Source organism: Plectropomus leopardus, chromosome 22, assembly GCF_026936395.1.
Source record: "Plectropomus leopardus strain MGB_pleo_1.0 chromosome 22, ASM2693639v1, whole genome shotgun sequence".
Classification (NCBI taxonomy): domain Eukaryota; kingdom Metazoa; phylum Chordata; class Actinopteri; order Perciformes; family Serranidae; genus Plectropomus; species Plectropomus leopardus.
Genome location: NC_142197.1, coordinates 13134369 through 13155624, shown reverse-complemented (window position 1 = coordinate 13155624; position 21256 = coordinate 13134369). Strand labels below are relative to the sequence as shown.

Here is a 21256-nt window from a genome sequence, read left to right as displayed (position 1 = left end):
ATAAAAACCTTGGGGTTGTTTAGTCTGCTACACTGGGAAGCCCTATTTTAAAGAGTCTATATAAGTATGAAAAAGTAATAAATTGAAATGGTAAAATTTCAAGAGTAGCAGAGGGGAGTGAGAATGAATGCACGGACTGAGAAGTGAATTGATTACACTGATTAGTGTGAATTTCGGTTTCTTCTCCAACTGTATGAAGCCTAATCAAGTTATTAGAATTATAACAAGCAAAAATTAAAACACTCAGTATATTTTAGGACAAAACAGCTAATTTTTGATTGAACAGATGTTGACACCATCCGTCCCATTTATAAATGGAAGATTAGACAGACAGTGTGAATTCAATCTAACACAATAGCTGTCACAGCTGGGGAGTCGGGGAAAAAATTAATATGGCTCGTGCTTCGTGATGAATACACAGTCATTCATCATATCTGACACACAAACAAACAGTCACACACCGAGTTGAACACACACTGATGCACAAAAAAAAACCAAAAAAAAACTGCGATGTGTGTGGATTCAGGTGGACGGAATTGATAATATGCTGGCACACAACAAAGAGGCGTGTAAACACAAAATATACGCAGACACACAATCTTCACCACACACACACACACCACATTCTGCTGAAAGGAAGTGATTAGAAAAGATGTGCTTTCTGTTCTTTTTATTACTCCCGAGGTGGAAGAGGGGGGAGGAACAAAAGCTAGACACGAGTGAGAGAATTAGAAAAAAGCAGCGAGATGGAGATAGACCAGAGAACAAGAGCAGAGAGAGAAAGAGAGAAAAGTCCTGTTGTATATATAATGCATGACTAACCCATTTTTTAAAGACCCACTAGCAAAATACACTCCAACTGCACTGTCCCCCTGCTTGTGTGTGTTGACCGTGATGTCTCTTATGTGGACATTTACATTCAAAGTATGCACACAGTGAACACTTTCAGGTTCCTAAAGTCCGACATCTGCCGTGTGCGAGTGTATCAACTCTGCTTAATCATGCGTGAGGATAAAGCTCAGTCTGCAGCTTTGTGTAGTAAGAAAGGGACACTCACATACACAACAATCACACCTGAAGGTGAGCAACTGTAAAACCCCATTCTCATAAATCCACAGTTTCAAAGCTGAGATAAAGGTGACACCTGCCATCGACTCTGTGTGTGTGTGTGTGTGTGTGTGTGTGTGTGTGTGTGTGTGTGTGTGTGTGTGTGTGTGTGTGTGTGAGAGCATCAGTGATTGAGTATACTATGTGAGCAGAGGGTATCTGGGTGACTGCCAAGTAGTCACGTGTGCTCTGCTGTCTTTGTGTGTGTGTCAGTAATAGCCTCTCATGTGTGCCCATGCATGCATGTAATGTAGGTGTAAGCTGCCAGTCTCTCTGTGGAGGTTATTCTTGAAGGGTGTGAATTTCTCTGTGTGTGTGAGTGTGTGCAGGGGGACAATGGGGTGTCCTCTAGGTGTACGCAAGATGCCATCACTAAATCACGCACAATCACACCTGCACAGCTGATGATACACTAACTAAAGATATACTCATACAGATAACATGCTCACTGCACACAATACATGCAGGGAAATAGGACAGCAGCTCCTGCGCTGTAGGTAGTAGTTTGTGTCAGAGCAAACTAGAACAGAGGACAATGTGTTACACCGCTTTAGTTAACACATAAAGTAGGAAAACGAAAGCAACGTATATAGGGAGAGAAGGGTAGAGATGGATGGGGAGCATTTAGCCTACAGACCTGTACATTTAGGTGATTTATGATCAGCCACACTCACACTGGAAACCACCTTTTCACTGAACCTCTACACACTGCTGTGCAGTTGTAAAATCGTTTGTGAAGAGGAGAAAGATAGAATGTGTTCTTATGAAAATGAGTTGCAAAATAACTGTTTCCCTTGTACATTTATTCTGTAGCAGTGTATCGCTTTGGCCCCTCTGTACGTCCACAGAGCAGAGCAGAGGAGAGACAGGTAAAGGGAAGATGTTGACAGCATGGATGGATTACTAAATGAGCGTACAGGGCACAGACCCAGGAGCCCAAAATGCCAGGGGAGCCCCCTGACACAAAATGTAAAATGTCACTCAGATTAGCATGTACGGACTCAGAATGATCTCAAGGAGATGCCAAGGATCTGCAGAAATGACTCAAAATGACTACAAAAGACACAAAACAACAACAACGAGATACAGAATCACTTCAATAAGACACAAAACAACCACAAGGAGATTCAAAATGACTACAAAAGGACACAAAATAACCACATGGAGACTATATTACTACAAAGAGATGTAATCCACCCATGGTTGTCAGTACTGGGTACAAACATCGGTAGTGAACAACATGCTAGTGTGCTGACAGATTTGGTGTTTTTAGCTGAGCTAGACCAGAGAATAATCAGTTAAAACAGATCTGTGGTACTGTTCTGCCATCAATGTTCTCCCTGAGGTTTGCTGGAAGTGATTCGTGTTAGCGTTATGTGATGTGAGCACTGCACCTGACTCTTGTTTAAAAAAATAACCTTTTATTTGCTTCACTGCTTGTTATCAGACCGGTCATATGGTAACTTAACGAAGCAATTTGGCCTTGTGTGCTCTCAGAATTTGACATGAAGTTGGCACAACAGGTAATACTGTTTAAATGAAAACTCAGCTTCCTGCATTTGCACCTGGTGTTCTTCACCACTGTTTTGGAAGAAGGAAACAAGAGAACGGGCAAAGCAGCTTTTAAAATTACACATTTTCTTTTTAAATAACTGCAAAGAGCAGCTCATGTGGGCTTCAAAAAAGTAACTGATTGATATTTAAAGGCATGTAATTCTGGACTTTCTTTAAAAAACCTTTCACAGACTTATACAAAATTATACCCACTATGAGTGTGTAGTGGTATATCTATCTGCAGAGATTCTGCCCTCTGCCTTTAATTTTTTTTATTTTTATGTGTTTCATCATGTTTAGAAGTCAATTACAGTGTGCAGGTGAAGCCAGGACATTATAAAAAGGCAGAAACCTGGTGCATGAATATAGGCAGCATGAATTAAGAATAAGCTAAAAAAAATGTGGACGCTGCACAGATAAACACTAATATAGTATGACGAAATGCCAAGTGGATCAAGTTCATTTCAAATGAGAGTGAATTTGGGGTTGACTTTCACTTTCGTGGGCAAATACTGAAGGAGAGGATGCAGTTAAGAGCGATGCAGAGCTGGCCTGTTTTCTGTTAGACAGGAAGATGCCAGCGGATGCTTAGTTAGCTTGCTAAATATCTACATTTCCATTAAAGCAAATGCAACTTTCCCATTCACAAGCAGTGCAGGGAGGAGGGGTTAAGTTTGATTTTGGTTACAAACAGAAACCAACAAATCAAAGAGATGAAACAGTCAGTTCTGCCTCAGATTGATTTCCTGCTTTGATCTAAAATATATTTGTGCTTAATGTGGCACATATAGCATTTGGCTGCCTTTGTCCCACATAAAACACAGAGGGTTGCACTGTAAAGAGGAAGCTGTGGGTGTTAGCAGATATTTGGAGAAAAAACAGTGCTGAAAATGACCAGCTGCCAGCCTGAGAAATAAAGAAGAAACTGATTTTCTCCTGTGAAACATCTGTTCAGCTGCACTAAACTCGATCCAGACTGTGAAAGCCGCAGTGTTGAGGTTTAGCAGCAGGTGATGCAGAGCATTTGGCTGTCGGCTGCTCAGCTAAATTTGCTGTAATCAGATCTAATAACAACATAGAGAGAAGATACAAACAGAAGGACTGTAGGAGTAAATTTGGCCGTGGTTTCTTAGGAGCGCGGGCTATCCCTGACACACTCGTGCTTACATTCAGACACACGTTACTTGGACGATTGCTGACTGTCTGCCGCACGTGACTCAACTTCAGCTGCCCAGTTTTCAACAAGTCATTGAGGCAGAGGTCCAGGAGTCAGATTTCGCTCTGTGTAAAATGTGGTCACGGATATGATCCCATCCCTCTGGGAAGTGTCCATCGTCAACTCTGAGAGCTCATCGTGTATGACTAAAACAGTCTGGGGGTCAGCGCAGTAGGGCTGGCTGCCTGTTTGACACACAGCCACAGTCACATGTGTTGGGTAATCATCCTCTCTGTTGTTGTCAGCAGAGCACACACAGTTCCCAGTTTTCTAGGGTAAAGATTTCCTGGGAAAAGCCTGAGGGAATCTTTAAGAATCAGTAAACTTATTTAAACAAATTTGATAACACATTCAAACTGTTAGAGGGAAGCTAATCTGTTTTCAAAGTAAATATTTGGCTTTGAGGGAAGCTTGGAGGAATCTTACTAAATATACTTGAAAATATAACTAACCTTACATTGTCCATGCTTGCTTTAGACTTTTTTAAGTGTTACTTTATTTCTGTCAACTTTCAATGAAGTGCGTTTTACAATAATAAAATGATTGTTTATTTAGATGGAGTCTGGTGGGTTTGGTGATAAAAAAGACCTTACTCTTCAACTAAAAGGTTTATCTCTGTAGGGATGCTTTTAATAATATTGTCAGACAATCTGAGCCTATAAGTGCAAATACAAGCACTTTTATCGGACGTAATTGAGGTGTGCAGCCCTGCTCACTCAATACTGGACCAGTTTCAAAAATGGTTGTTTCGATTACTCACTTAGACACAAAAACTTGGGAAAATAGGTCCCAGGTTGAAAAATACAGAAGTCACCCTTTAAACACAACAGCAAAAGAACAACTACAGCTCAAAAACATCAGGATGGATAAAGCACCAAAGAAAATCTTACAGAAAGAGTGTGTTTGCAGAGCAAAGTCAAGACAGACGATGACAGCGCAGACACTTCCAACACTTTTCACATAATCATGAACTAAGCAGCCAGTCTCGGATGATATACAGACACGAGAACAAGAGAGGAACGAGGAAATCCCTCGAGACGCACCGGTTTGCAAAAGATTAAATGAGGCAGTTTTCTTAAAAGCCCCTGAAGACCAATCTCTCTCTGTCTCACACACATACTTAAAAACATATATCCAGCTCCCCTCAGACTCATTAACCATTCAGAACGTAGACCTGGTTAATGACTTTCGCCTGACTAATGACTGTTCACATGCGCACACACACCTGAAACACTGTGTATGTGTGTGTTTGTGAAGGATCCTCCTCTCTAATTAGTTCAGCTGAGCTCTGCTGTGCTTGCGGAAGATAAGTTTGAGAAGGGAGAGCGAGAGAGGCGAGACATTCAAGGAAAAATCATCCATCTTTCGGCGAAACATTGAACATAAACAAAGTCACATGTAAGCAGTTTGGTGGAGGGTGGGATCCAGGAACCAGATGCCAGCCAATGAGGAAACAGCTGAAACTCTGTGGACCAATGACAGCAGAGTCTGACCTTACAACGGACCAAAGAGGGAAGAGCTCACCCTTGTACACTGTAACCCCCGCACAGCACAGACGGAGACATCTAACATGTGACTCACACATGCACAATGCTCTCATGGGACCGATTTGGAAAAACATGCAAAGACCCTCAAAAACGGACAGCATGTTCCAAACACACACACGGGGCAAACTCTAAAAAACAGACACTGTGCTGAGACAAACCATTCTCTCTGTTCTTGCCCATGACGATGAGGAGGGCATGAAAAATCTGCATTAGCATGGCAACACAGATAGTTTATCGAGCTGGTCACAGTTGGAGGGCTTAAATCAAAGATCTGCATTTTCAAAGCCACTTAAAAGTTGTTTTTGTTCTTGTTTTAGTATTTCTTGTGTAACTGGATAGGAGAATGGATGTCGGACTGGGGCAAGGTATCACCTGCAGTGTTGAGAGATTTTAAAAACCCATTTAATGTGATCTTTCTGAGGGATTTCTAAAGTCTGCTGATTGTGTAGGGTGTTATCAAATTATCTATGGACAATTATCACATAATCCTTATCTATTTTATTTATTAAATCTACACAAAGAACAGAGGGGAAGCAGTAAGTTGAAAACAAAAATGCTTTTATCTTTACACACACTGATAAACTATTATTCAGAATATGACAATATTACAAATTTGATATGTAACAGTCATGTAAACAGCATATTCCCAGATTGTAGCATTTTCCTATTAGGACATGGGAAATGCCAGTGTTATTCCAATAATAGGAGCATTTTTTCAGAACATTTGGAATATGCATCTCAATTGGGGTTTTTACTGCAGTTTGTGACACACTGCATTTTGCCTGTTTAAGATTAGCTCTACGCGTTGTCATGGATGGGTGATACACAAACCAACTCGGCAACAGTTTCAGGGCTGGTATAGAGATGCATGACCAATAGAAAAGCCTGTATTTCTGGTTAGAAGGAGAAACACAACTACATTTAAACATTATGGAAGACTCAGACATGAATAGGTTTTTGGATATGCTCATATATCACAATTAAGAACTTTTCAAAAAGGTTTGCTGAAGGAATGAGAGACAGCATTAATAGTGGAATATTCATTTTCATTGGCCATGTAAACAGCTTTGTAGGAATATTGTCTTTTTCAGAATAAGGGCAAAGAACTGAATATTTGGTGCATGTTAACAGTGTCAGAGGGTGGCACACGGAAGAGGAAGTCTTGGCCCAGATATCCGCTGACTATCCGCTGATTTGCCCCCCAGAGCCTTTATCATCATCATTTATCTCGTATATGCAGTAAATATATTAGCCCACAACCCTAAACTCAGGTTATTTATCAAAAACAATGACTATAAGTGTTTTTTTGTTGTGCTATTGAAAAAATAATGAATTTACATACCCCCCTCTCCACTGTAGCAGCATGTCAGCATTAAAAGTTCAGGTTTTTACCATTATAATGTCAGAGAGTTCAAGGCATTACAATCACGAGAAAGCTAGAATAATTTGATGATAACAAGTACAATAAGAGGAAGTGAAACTGGATGTCAGATCCACCTGAGGCTGGGCGTCGATTCATGAAAGCAAAAAAACCTTCGGCACAAAGAGAGGATGTTCAGAGGACTCAAAGGTCTAAAATCGCAAGCATTGTTCGCTAGTATTTGTTCACTGCTTATTGGTATTTCCCTTGTTTTGTTGTTAGTGTGTGTGTGTGTGTGTGTGTGTGTGTGTAATAAAATTCCACAGCTGAGTGCCAAGTATGTGTTGAGTTACTTTCAAAGTTTGTGCATGTTCACAGAGAAGCATCTGTTGCCTTGTGTAAAGGACACAGCAGTCTTCTTATTTTCTGGTAAAACTCACTTTACTTTATTGGGTTCTTTGGCTCTCTTTAGTTCTCAGCTGGATCGTTTCTCCGCTCTCCTGGAAATCTAATTTTCATTAGATGTATTAGCACAAAATTTCAACTGAAAGTGACCTGCCTAAAGCTCATGCCATCTTAAATACTTCCAAGACTTGATTACATAAATTGAATTTAACAATTTAAAAGACACTCAAACTTCAATGACGCTGAAAGTTTGGCAGGTATGGATCACCAGTGGAGATATAACTGAAAACCATAACGTTTCAGAGGCATCATTGTGACACGTTGTAACTGTTTGAAACAATTCTGAGGACCAAATTCCCATATCAAATATTTCATACTAAGCAGGCTCAGATTGCTGGCAAGTAAATGGCCACTGTTTCCAAATTCTTAACTGCAACTGTGGGGTGTGATCAGGAAAACACAAGAATCATGCTGAAACAAGTTCAAAAAGCTGAAACAAAAAAAAGAAACTTGAAAAAAATCAAAAAATGATTTATGGAAAAATAAATCTTCCTTGTAGTCTTTAAAATTAAACATTAAGACAAAAAAAAGGTGGCGTCAAACAGGATGTGTGAAGCAAACCCGAATGACAAACTCACAAACACATTTCGAGACACACACTAACACCTCCCCAAAATGCTGAAAAATGCAAAGGGCGGCCTGTGGGGTGTTAAGACAGCCCTCACTGACTGGGTCAAGGGGCCCCTCGCGTCCTCTCAGGTATCCGTGTTGTGTTACAGCAGGTAAAAAGGGCACATACGAGCCGACACAATGCACACACACGAACACTATTGTGTTTCAGCTTAACGTCTGCGTGCTGATAGCCTTTCACACTGAACAACAGTTGGGTAGCTTTGTGTGTATAAGCACACGCACGCACGCACGCACGCACGCACGCACGCACGCACGCACGCACGCACGCACGCACGCACGCACGCACGCACGCACGCACGCACGCACGCACGCACGCACGCACGCACGCACGCACCCACACACACACACACACACACACACACACACACACACACACACACACACACACACAGCCTGAACGGGAACACAAGTGATGCCTCTGAGGAAGAGCGTCTGGCACATTTGTTTGATCAGTTCGATAGATTGCTTTCATGGGATGCTAATCACACAGATTTTTTGGATAATGTGTTTGCTTTCCTTCCAGGAAGACGTCTCTATATCGACATAACAGGTTTATTTTTAGTGGCTGTGAATCTTGCACTCATTCAATATCCACATCACTTTTGAGTGGAACTAAAACCAAACATCAGGCGAGGCTGAGCCGACCCCATCATAATGCGCTGTTAATTACTACGGCACAGAATGAGTCATCGTCGAGTCTGAAAAGCCTTGAAGGTGGTGAGGGTGTCGATAATAAGGAGGTGGTGGAGGCTGGAGAGCTTGGGAAACAGGCCCATGATCAAACCGTACAGAATCAACTTCCAAGAAGCTGCTGGTAAAACCTGACAAACTGGTCACAGTAATGCTCTATTCTCCTACAGCAACTCTTTCTAAGGTGCCCCTGAGCAAGGCACTAAACATCCAGTTGCTCTGGTTATGGTGCTTGTTTATAGAAGTAGATACATTTAAAGTCTGCGTTGTTTTTAGCTTTTATCTGCACAATGTTGGTGGACTGAGCTCCTTGTTTCCTCTGTTAATGACATAACTCATGCTCTTCATGTACTTTTATATAATCAAGTACACAAGATTCCATGCCTGTTTTCAGGGTAGTCATGTGAATATTATTTCCACTTAACATTTTATTGCCGTTCACTGGAAGATTGATAATGTTTCACTTTATAACTTGCATTTATTTGTATAGCAAATTTAATAACTAGAATTATCACTTCTGTTCCTGAGTTAAGATGTTTTTGAAGTGTAAAACATTATGATGTCACAGCTATCATTGACCTTTTGGATTTAAAATGTCATCACTTCATTTTATTCTATTAGAAATTTGTGGGAAATTTTGTCATAATTAGCATATGCAGTCTTGAGCTATGGTCAAAAACATGTTAGGTAACAGTGGAATTTGACCACCAAAATCTAAGCAGTTCATCCTTTATTGGAAGTGGAAGTTTGTGCAAAATTTGAGGAAATTCCCTCAAGAACTTCTTTAGATGTTGCGTTCACGAGAATAAGAGGGATGCAAGGTCACAGTTTTCCAAGCGGACATTTATGCCAAGTTTAGACAGGGCATACATATGGATAGATGTGCCAGCAATAGCCATAGCCTCCAGCTATGGCTATTGCAGGCACGGAGACTTTAAAACTGCAGTGGACTACAGCGCTTAACAGGTTCAAAATACCAAAACTAATAAAAACAAAAGCAAACAAATGTAGTAGTAGTGGAAGAATTGTACAAAAAAGAGGACGAAGTCAAGATGTAAAGCTTGACTCAAACTGAGCGACAACAGAAAGTGGTGAGTCTTCAGCAGCCACTAAAATGTTTCCAGAGTCTGAGATGTTATTACATTAAGTAAGCAATAAGTAAGCCGTTTCACAGATTAGGGGCAGCTACAGAAAAGGTTTGGTTGTCACTGTTTTAAGAATTAGATCTGCGAGCATCCAGCAGTATCTGATTTGTGGACCTCAATGCTCTAACTGGAGTATGAAGATGCAAGAGTTCTGCTAAATAAGGTAGCAGCAGGCTATTTAAAACCTTAAAAACAAGCAATAAAATCTTAAAATCAACCCTAGAATGAACAGTAAACCAATGGAGGGTGGCCAGAACTGGTGTTATGTGGTCACTCTTTTTTTTTTCCCAGTTAGAGGACGAGTGGCTGCATTTTGAAATAACTGCAGACTACAAAGAGACGAATGTTGTTAAGCCACATACAAAGAATTACAGCTATCTAACTGACAAGCAATAAAATCATGAATAACTCTCTTAAAATAGGCCTTTACTTCTGCTAAACTTCTAAATGGAAAAAGTTAGTTCTGACAACTGAACTTATCCGTTTATCAAATTTGCTGTCAAAAGTCCAACCATGACTCATGACAAAAGATTAATTATAAGAAGCTAAAGAAGGGCCAAGAATACAATCAGAGTTATCCAAACATAACAATCTTTGCTGAGAATGAGAAAGTGTAAATCCAGCCAAGTTTTGATATCGCTTTCACATATTTGTATGTATTAATGTCTCTAAGCTCAAGGCTCTACTGATAAGTCCCTCACCAGAGTGTCACGTTTTCCCAAAACCTTCCTGAACCACTACCTTCAAAGTGGAAACAGACTAATTTTTTTGCTTTAACTTATCATTACGACATAAATTTTGATTGCACACTGTAATGGCTAGAATAATGACACCACCAGTGTTTAATTTAGTTCCCTATAAGCCTCCTTTTCACTGTCACTGGGTGCGATATCTAAGTTAGAGGACAGCACTTTTGTTTACTGTGGTAGATATTGGTAGCCATTTCCAGTTACCACAGAGAATCAGTGTAAGTTCTTTGCAGTTACTATCCCCAAAAAATGAAAATGGCGGAGGGTGGAACAACCAAAGTAACTGTAGAAAACACAGTGCAGTTTATCCTGCATTGTTGGTAGTTGCGAAGCTCTGAGGAAAATGGAAAGCGATCTGGTTGACTGTGCAATTGCAGTTCCAACAATGATACCACTTGAGAACACCAGGGGGGAAGCTGAAAATATGTCTTTTCCCACTTTCAATTTTAATCTGCTTTTAACTAAAAAAAAAAAAAAGCTTCTTTTCAACGTGAGGTCAAATTATTGTCTAATGTTTAATTAACTCTAGTGTTAAATCTACTATTTTTTTAATCTGTGGAATGATATTAAGTCTTCAAAAAGAAGAAACATATCATGTTTACATGCACAAAGGCAGCAGACTGTGGTCGAGGGATTACACCACAACACTAATTATGGTTTCAAACAAACATCTGAGAGGCCCAGTGTGTGTGCGTGTGCGATTCAGATTTTAATTCGGGGAAAAACTACAGTGCACAGTTAATGCTTATGCTTCTGAAAGACTATAACACTGAAAGACTGTGCTGGTCGGCATCAGTTACAGAATATTATACTTCCCTGCTAACAACACCTATTAATTATTCATGTGAGGGCATGTGTGTTTTGGTGGGATAGTTTTACTGTGTGACCAGTCGAGCCATACCGCACCACATGGCCCTGACCAACCAGATGACAGCATGTGTGTGTGTGTTGCATACTCACTCCATTGTGTGTGGGGCACTCTGCGGTGCTGAGGTGACTGGTTGGAGAACCTGAGGTTGGCGTGTCTGCATTCTCCCGGGGACTCATGGGATCTGTAGGCGCTGTATCTGTCGTGGATTCGATGAGGTTTGAAGTTCTGTGTCGCAGCACAAAGGCCGGGCCCTCGGCCCCACTCGTCTCTCCTCCGTCCAGCTTGAAACGCTGGACCGACCTCCAGGTACCGAAGAGTTAACGGATGAAGACGACCAAATCTGGACGAGACTAAACCTGAAGACTTTGGAATGGTCTAATGTCTTCACTTAGGACTTTATGGGACGAAGCTGAAGAGACATACAAAAAAGAGAGGGGATGTTAGAAAGAAAAGATAGGTAGAAATGGTGGGAAAAAGAAAGCAAGAAAAAGAAGGTCTACATGATGTTGTTTATCCTTCAATTTTAAATGACAATAATAAAATCCAAGCAAAACAAAACTGTGGAAAGAATCCAGACATAACTGTCAAAACATTTCATTTTTAGTAATAAGATAATACTTTGAAGCATTTTCCCAAACAATAAAAAATATAAGCCTGTGATAAATTAATGATGAACACAGTTTCACACCTGAGCAATTAGACGCAGTAAAATTTGGGATTATCATATAAATCACACCCAATGCTTTAGGAAGTCTTCTATTTAGGCCTGACTGCCAGACTAAAAATATGAAAGTGTAGGCCTAATCTAACAGTTGGAAGGTCACAAATACCATCCCCTTAAAAGACAGAGTATCCTGCAGATACGGTACATCACTGCAGTTCACTGAGTCAAAGCAGCTCTGCATTCAAGATAAAAATGACTGTTGTTGTTGCTTTATCTTTATCACTTCAAAAAGTTCCCTGTGGTATCAAGGCCTTAAAATACTGGATCTACGAACATAAGCAACCAATTAGAAGCTGCCAACTTGCTGTCATGGTTAGTTGCTTAGCGACAAGAGGTGTCAAGGACAGGAACAAGAGATTTGCACACAGGAAGTAAATATGTTCCCCGTTGAGAACTTACAATGCCTTTTGTTTCTCTCCTCATCATTCTCTAATCACTTCACAGTTTGCCTTCTGCTTTACAGGGAAATGTAACACAATATCACTTCATTCAGAATTCAAGCTTGTTAAACAGCACTGAAAAGCAAGGTGGGACATGACAACCAAAATCAAATCAAGTCAAAATCCAAAGATAGCTGGCACTTTTGAGCAGGAGCATATAATGATCATCATAATTTTGGGGTCATACTTAATTCCAAAAACACCTTCCTTCCACTCGTCTCTGCAACACCATAGATACGACCTGATCAGCTGTAAATAATCAATTATACAGAATGATGCAAAGGACAAACATGCAAACTGTGGGAAACACTTAAACGGCTCATTCTAAGGTAATGAAAACACAACTATTCTTATTTTCAGGTGATTATGAACTTATGAAAACAAACTAATTACATTATATTCAATTTCTGCCAATATATCCCCTTAAATCCTACACACTTGACCTTTAATATGATATAGTTTAAGGCTTTTGTTTGTTATCTGGTGTTCGCAAAAATGTTGTCACTGTCACCCTGATTGTCGATCGCGTTCAAACTCTCTCTTAAAAAAAAGGAACAAATAGTCAAGTATTTCTGTTGAACAGCCATTCGGGTGCAGCCCTACTTAAGTGTTCCCCTTTAAAGCCCTAGAATTAGGTTAAATTCTGGTAAAACAAAAAAAGTCTTATTCAGCACCCGTTACATGAAGTGCTTCTCTTTGATAAATCAGAAATAAACTGACTGGTTGCAACACCGCAGCTACAGAGCTATAAACTCTGACAAATCGTTTAAAGGAGCAAGTTCTCATGACTGCAACAGGAGTAAACGTGTGCAGGTGCTGTTACTAAACATACGAGGACCTTAACCACAGCCTAAACTCGGAGATACACGTGAGCAGTATAAAAGGTCCTACTGAGAAGTCCTTGGTTTGGAAGGTTTGCTTTTATATCCTTTTGGCCTTCATAAGGATAAATATGCTTGTGTACCTGGCCTAGACCCATTTATATTATGCAGTTTTCACATCAGTTTGTTTTCAAACACATGCTCACTCACACAGCCGAAGCTTTAATGTACCATAAATGATGAGAACTGCAGCTGCACATTTATATCAGCAGGTCTCACATTGCTGAGATCTGTTTTCTCTGTGTGCTTTGAATACACACACAGCGCTCCAGAGGGGACGAGCCAGTGTGAACGTGCCCCCGAGCACTGGACCACTTCATTTAAACCACCCCCCTGCGCTACCACAAACATACATCAGGGAATTATACACCCTGGGGGGGGGGGTTGAGAAAACACAAAGGCATGCACATACACACCTGAGCATGTACTTGTAAACACACACAGACTGCTAAAGACATCATTTGTAATAGGCTGATGTAAGCATGTAGGGAGCAAGAGAGCTGCGATGAATCTAAAGTAAAGGACAAGGTAACGCATACATTATATTGAACTATAGTCACCTTCATATAATAAAACCATATCCTAATTTTTTTACTTATTACGGATGAGAGCTCACAAGTGACATCAAGCGATTGCTTCTGCTGTACTGGATCACATTAAATCACAGAGTTCAGAGAGTTGAAGGTGACAGAAAGTTGGCTTCTTCACACTAATACAACTCAGCACCTGTTTTACCATCATTCAAAGCATCATTTTCAAAAAAGCTTTGTTCTCCGTCCAGGTTATAGTGTGACACTGGCATCAAACTGTTTTCAAAAAAGCACCACTTTTTGGATGTGAAAAACGCTGGTTCAATCTGTGTAGGAGGCAAAAAAACCCCACAAAAAACAAAGACACAATTCAGACGTTTTCATATCTACTAATGTTGTCAAAAATAGTTATTTACTGAAACCTAGTGATCCTGAATATTCAAAATGATTCCGCAATATCAATACACCAGTACCAGCCCTGCTTTCTCAGCTATTCTGCTGTTCTTGGCTACTAACTAAAAAAAGAAAAGCCATTGCTGTCACGTTAAAGCCTTGTTATATTTATCTTTTACTAAAAGTGTCAGATTTTAGGCCCTCAGTGTAAATGTTTACAACGCCCCCAAGTGCAATGTGTATAAACAATATACCCAAAAGGCCTATCTAAAGACAACGTATAGAACTAATATTATCACAAAATATTAAAAATATTAAAACAATTTTGATAAATAATCATCAATAATAAGGCTGGGTATTGTCAAGAACCTCACAATTCAATTCAACTTCGATTCTTTGGGTCACGATTCCATTCAATTCAATTCATTTCGATATTGATCCAGTTGTTTTGATATCAATTCAGTTATGTGTGTTGAAAATACCCTGATAATTCATTAGAATACCTTCTGAACTTACTTTACCATTACATAATTTTTTATTGAATAAAAATTAGAACTAAAATAAATTTAAAGCACAGAAAAGTGTACATTTTTGCCTGAGCCGAACTTAACAGAAGTAATAAACACGTATGCAGGATTTGACAACCTGCGTTAGTGTGTGATCCACAGCTTTAGCGTTAGCAACAGTTTGCCAAACATCTGCGCGGTGTCGGCTCAAATGGTTACGTAGGTTTGTCGTATTGTTACAGTGTTTCAACTCTGACTCACGAGGCTCACACATGACGTAACAACTATGGACTTCGTGTATGCAAACATCAGCTTTTAATGTTGTCGGCGCTGAGTTTAACACAACGCCACCTTGCACCACTGTCACCATTTTAATGAATAAACAACAAACGTTGTTAGGGGGTCAAGTGGGGCCCCTGAACAACGTCAATCACACTCTGGCGGTACTCACACTGCCCCCACGGGAGCGGGGCGTCATTACAATGGAAATAATCGATTTCAGGATTTTATGAATCGATATTAAATTGGCGAAAAACATATTGCAATGCATTGATGAATCAGTTTTTTTACCCAGCCCTAATCAATAATGTGAATATAATGACTAAGTGGTTAAAGGCAAATAACAGAACAGCTACAACAGTCTTTTAAGTTCTTTTAAGTTTAAGTATTACAAAATCAAACACCTATGTCAATATAATCTCATAACGTGATATCGGTATAATATCAATACAACCCACCCCTTTCCCTCCAACTAACTTCAACTGTTTTTTGATGATTTATGTGTCCCTACAATCCTATGCCATCCTAAAAGTAAAAATAACTTGATATCATAGGAAAAACAGACATTATTCTGACATTGACCTGTTACTTGCTTTCGTCATATAACCCCACAGTATGTACTTCCATGAGGTAATATAGTAAACTATTACTTTATCGATTAGAGGGAGATTTTTTTAATGAAAACACTGATTACTGTTGGATTGTCATGTGAAGCTGGCAAAGCCTCTGTTCCCCTGCAGTTACTCATACTACAACAGTGGTAGCAGCATTTTACAGAGTATGAGTGTGTTGTAAGTGATTTCATATACATGACGCTTTTCCAGGAAACACAGTTATTCAAACTAGAGAGAAAATGTCAAACCACAGCTGGTGGTGGGGAAAGAACATTGCCATGCTCCGAAAAAGAGAAGAGAAGGGTAATGGGACAAAGAGACAAGACCACACAACAGAAAAGGACAGAGGACAATCATTAAAAGAGCCATAGGAAAAATACAGAGAGTTTCATAACCCAATGACATCGACCATCAGACAGTACTGCTATTGTATTGTATGCTGTGAAGATGACGGAGACTGTTTGAGCTGAACTGTGAGATGACTGGCCTTTGGGCGAGTTCCCTAATCGAAATCAAACACTTCTACACTCTGAGATTGTCCAATCAATCTCTCCACTTTTCCTCCCTCCTCTTTCTCCCCGATCGACTATTGTTGAAAATTACATTGACGCTCTTTTTGAGTAACTGCACCCTCATTTTCTGTCATGATGAAAAGTGAGATTTCATGCCGGGCCCATATTAACCAGGGAATAAGGGGAATAAACTACTTTTCATAGGGCCTTTTTGCAGCTGTAGTCGATTCCCAAGATAACAGTCTTGTGGCCTGATTGCCACACAAGAACAAACAGCTCTCCCGACAATTGAAATAGCTGAGAAGTTTCATTCTGTGTGGGTCTGATAAGGGTCTGGAAGCAGGGGAAAAAGAAAAAAACATTACAGAGACTTGTTTGGATGACCACACGTGACTCTCTAACTCTGCACGTATCTGTACAGAGAGAGAGAAAGAGTTTGGTCAGTTTCCTACTGTTTCTTAGCGTTGAGTAACTACCTTATCATCTGTGTTTTTTAGTTTCTCTGTCTTTGCAGTTTCTGACTTTGAGTATGAGCGTGAACATCCAAGTTAAAACATGTTGCACAGAACTTATTTACTACACCATGCTTTCTTCTCACAAAATTTTTTTCTGCTATTTTGCCTTTCTAATGAACTCCTGCTAATAACTTCCTGTTTCCTGTTGCACTTGTCCCCAACTTTGCATCAGAAGTAAACATGTTTACAGCCTTGTACAAAAGACGGTCTGATCTCTACAGTTATTTCAGCATTTGTGACAAGTGATTTTTTATAAAATTCACCCAATTCAATGTTATTAAGGCTCAACGTTAAGCACAGTGAGTGCGGTCTGCTGATAAGTCACTACCACTGTGATGTTGGTAAGGTAATGTAACCATCGCGTTTCTCAAGATTCACAGAATACAGGCATTACTGTAACTAACTGTCATAGTTCAGTGTGTTTTCAGTTCATCAAAGTTCACTGTAACATTTTGATTGCCTAAAAAAATCTTTTTTTTAGTGCTTGGTTGTACTTGAAGACCCAAGGAGTTGGATGTTCAGTTCTTCCAATAAGTACATTTAATTGTAATGGTTTTAAGCCTGTTTGTCGCAAGTAAAAGTTAGCAATATTACAGTTAACCATAGATATAAAGGCACTGTGCAAACCAAGATAGCTGCTAGCATTAGGGTTAGTTACACCATCTTGTCAAAATATGGTTCCAAAAATTCAAAACGGCAATGGCCAAAATGCTAAGTTCAAGGTTTCAGATTCCACAAACCAATGAGTGATTTCGGGGTGGCTACATCCGTTACTTTATACAATCTATGCTTATAGCCAACAAAACAAGATCCTAGTTCTTACAAACTACCATATTTCCTGCTTTTGGTTGCAGAAATTTACACACTAACATCACAGAGGCACTTGTGAATTGGAACAGATGGGCACATTGGGTGAAGTCACTGTCACTGACACGTGCTGCTGCCAGGGTAAAAAAACATGTGGCAATTAACTCCGACTAGTCGTGTCAGAACATCGGTCAGGTCAACATCGAGCATGAGTGTCCTGTGAGAAGGAGTTGGGACTTTTTCTGAGGTGTGCTCACAGGTTGTTCTATTCGTTGTAGACCTTTACAACAATTTACAGAAAGCAAAACAAAATCTTCAAAACTAGTCAGCTACAGCGCCTATGTTGTTAGCCCTGAGGTTTTTGTGTTTGTTTCCTGTAGCGAAGGGGATTTTGAAATTGGTACCAAAACATAGTCAGCCAGTTGCAGGTTTATAGTCAAGATCTACATCCAATGAGTCAGACTAACAGAGCCACCTGGAACACATAAGAGTTGTTGCTGCTTGATTGTCAGTGCTCTTTTACAGTCATATCATTTACAAGGGAGTGACAAAAACATAAAACACACAAGCACACACACACAGACACTCATTGGCATTGCCTTCAAGAACCAATTGCACAATAGAGAACAGGCAGGACAGAACAGACTGACCTCATATTGAGATAAAAAAGACTCGCCATAATGGAAGATAAGATACAGAGAAAAAACTGATTCACACACCCAAACCAAATGGGGCTTCCCAGGGTCCCAGCCAACTCCAAACGCTGAAGTTTCACTTCTGAGAGAGCAGCTGACACATAATGTCTGTTGACAACAGGATGCTAAATGACTCATCAAGATGTTTCGCGCAGTTTAGCTGTATGATCACAACTTGCGGGGCTTGGACATTGCATATACACCGTTCTTCCCTATTAAAGACCCTGTATGAGGTTCAATTATTTTCCACACTCAGTTTACATGAAACAAAGCATTCACAAAGGCAAGTTTGCCATCTGCTTGGTTACAGCAACTCAGAAAATACTATCAAACTGCCCCAGAGTGATACTTTCACCCCAGGAAATGAACTAACATAAAGGACAAAAACAGAACCAGGCTTGTGATCCGCTGGGTAAACCTCAGTGAAGAAGGATTCACCAGTTCTCGCTTCACTCTGAATCTCTACTGGTGTGCCCTTGAGCAACACTTCCCTTTCTTGGCTAATGAAAATGCCCAGAAGCCATTGCTTTTAGACCATTCCCAAATAGATAAACCAAGCAGTCAAGATTCTGTGCTGTCAGCAATATAGAAATAGTCTTTCTGTAAACTCAGTGAGTTCCTCTTTTAATTTTTGATATTTTATTTTATTCGCATCGTGAACCAGCTCTGAGACAACGCCATCCATAAACATTGTTGTCAGTTAACTCTTTAACACCTGGATCAACATCATTATGCTGCATTTAGGGGGCTTTTAATGGCATTTATACCTCTGAAATCTGAGAAAATTGGTTTGATTTATTTCAAAAACATGGGAAAAAACATGATGAGCAGCTTGGCAAGAAATGTCCCCCAAACTGCAAAAGAGAAATTGTAAAAGGTTAAAAGGAAATGATCTGAAAATTACATGGGGGGTATTATTAGATATTATAAGAAACAGGGAGGAAATTTCCAGAAACTTAAATTTATAATGCTTTTAATCATACATTTAAAATCATGTTACAGAGAAAAAAGAGAAATATATAGATTTTTTTTTAGCACTTTCTTAAGGTCACTTTCTTGTTTTTTTTTTGGTTGATTTTTTTTATTGTTTTTTTATTTACACTTTTTTGCTTACTTTCAGGTAATTTTCTTGTAACTTTTAAATAATTTCTTACTATTTTTGGGCCATTTCTTTTTAAGTTGCTGGTTACCCTTTTCCTATGTTTTTGAAAGAAATCAAGCCAGTTCTCTCAGGTATCAAAGGGTTAACGTTGGACGCTATTGAGCTTTTAATACTGATTCTATTGATTTGACCCACAGGTCAATACTAGTGATACCTTGACTGTGTTGGTCCACTACAGCTGAATGAACATTTTGTGTACGTCTTGCAGGTCGTGATGACATGTTGTGAAATAGCAACTTTGAAAGCCTCAGTGATTTTGTCCTGACATAAAGGAAGATATTGACGTTTACATATTGATGCCAATGATGTGACCTTTGATCAATATATAATTTCTTTCACCACATGGCCTTTCTGCCGTCCAAGTCACCGTGATATTTGCAGAATCTTAATGTGTCCTGTAGTTTGACTTATCAATGAACTCCACTGAAATAAAAACACTCCAAAGACACAAATACTTTTTTCTACATTTTTCATCTGCTTAGCTTTGCATAAAGATTAGAAACCTTTTCAGTTTTTATTTTTACATTTATATTTAACTTAACAAATTAGCTTGATTTCCAACAAAAACATGAAAAGAAGGCAATGAGCAACAAAAGATGAAATGACCAAAAAATAGCAAGAAATTAGTAAGAAGTACAAGAAAATTACCAGAAATTTGTAAAATGTATCTGTAAAAACTGTAATTTAAGAAATGCTTTTAAAAACGGAACTGGAAAAGTGCTTAAAAGTAATATATTGTAAAGAAAAATAAATTAAAATAATTATAACAAATGTAATTAACTTTTCCATGTTTTTCTAAAAAAGAAATCAGAAATTTTTTTTCAAATGTTTAAATACTTTTGAAAGGTGCCTGAAAGCAGCACAAGAAAAGTGATGTGGCCCCAGGTTTTAAAGGGTTAAACAAATTAGATATAACATGTTAGTTAGCTGGAGGTGCTGGCAGGCATTTTGCTGCCTTTATACCATGCAGGCTAGCTGTCACCCTGTGTTTCCAGTCTTTATGCTAAACTAACCAGCATTAAATGGTTAGAATACACATTAACATGCTATGCTAACAGTCTACACAAGGTCATGTATTCATGTGCACTATTCCACACAATCATGTCTCGCAGCATTTCCTCACGCTAACTGTCACCATCTTCTGATTTGTCCTCTCTTCACAAAGACACCAACACTCTCTCTCTAACACACACGAACACAGCTGACCTCACTCCAAAAGATGTGTGGAGTCACTTATTGTCACTGTAAATCCCTGAAAAGGTGGCTCCAAAAATCAATCCTAGCAACCAACATACAAATCCAACAGGAACTCAGATGAAAAAAAGAGACTGACAAGAGAAAGAAAATGAAAGCAACTGAAAACTGAAAAGAAATGTCAATGGGAATGGATTGCTCTCTTGTTTTTTTCCTCCTCAAGGGAAAGAGTAAGTGGTGAGGCTGGGCAGAAGTAAAAAGTGGAAGCGTAATGTTAAGGAAGCAGAAGTACCCATTTCTGGTTCTTATACTGTGGATCAGGGATCCACATTGAATTTGCAGCCCATCAGTCATGGCTACGGCCACAGTGGGCAGAAATGGGTGAAAGCCTCACTTCTGCTAACTTAAGGAGAAAGTGGGGGGTGCAAGAAAAAGAATTAAGATATGACAGAAGATATGACTCACTAAACCTGCTCTGCAGCGTTGTCTGGTTGTCAGACATGCAACTATGCCTGCATGAGTGTGTGGGTGTTTGCGTAATGACACATCAAGTTGTAGGCCATAGAGTATTTGAAGGAAAGCAGTATTTTCCCTTTACTTTCATTCAGTAGGAAATAAATGCAGGACAAAGGTCACACAGTATAGTGAAATAGCTGTATAACTGTTT

General features: G+C 39.4%; 1 protein-coding gene across 1 annotated transcript in view; it reads right to left on the bottom strand.

The window, feature by feature from the left end:
• Positions 1-21256, bottom strand: part of adipor2 (adiponectin receptor 2) — a 37600-nt gene that overhangs the window by 8197 nt on the left and 8147 nt on the right. Inside the window, exon 2 of the mRNA XM_042511399.2 lies at positions 11427-11746. Within this exon, the coding sequence (XP_042367333.1) occupies positions 11427-11513 (87 nt within the window). The 5' untranslated portion in view covers positions 11514-11746. The remainder of the gene's footprint in view (positions 1-11426; positions 11747-21256) is intronic.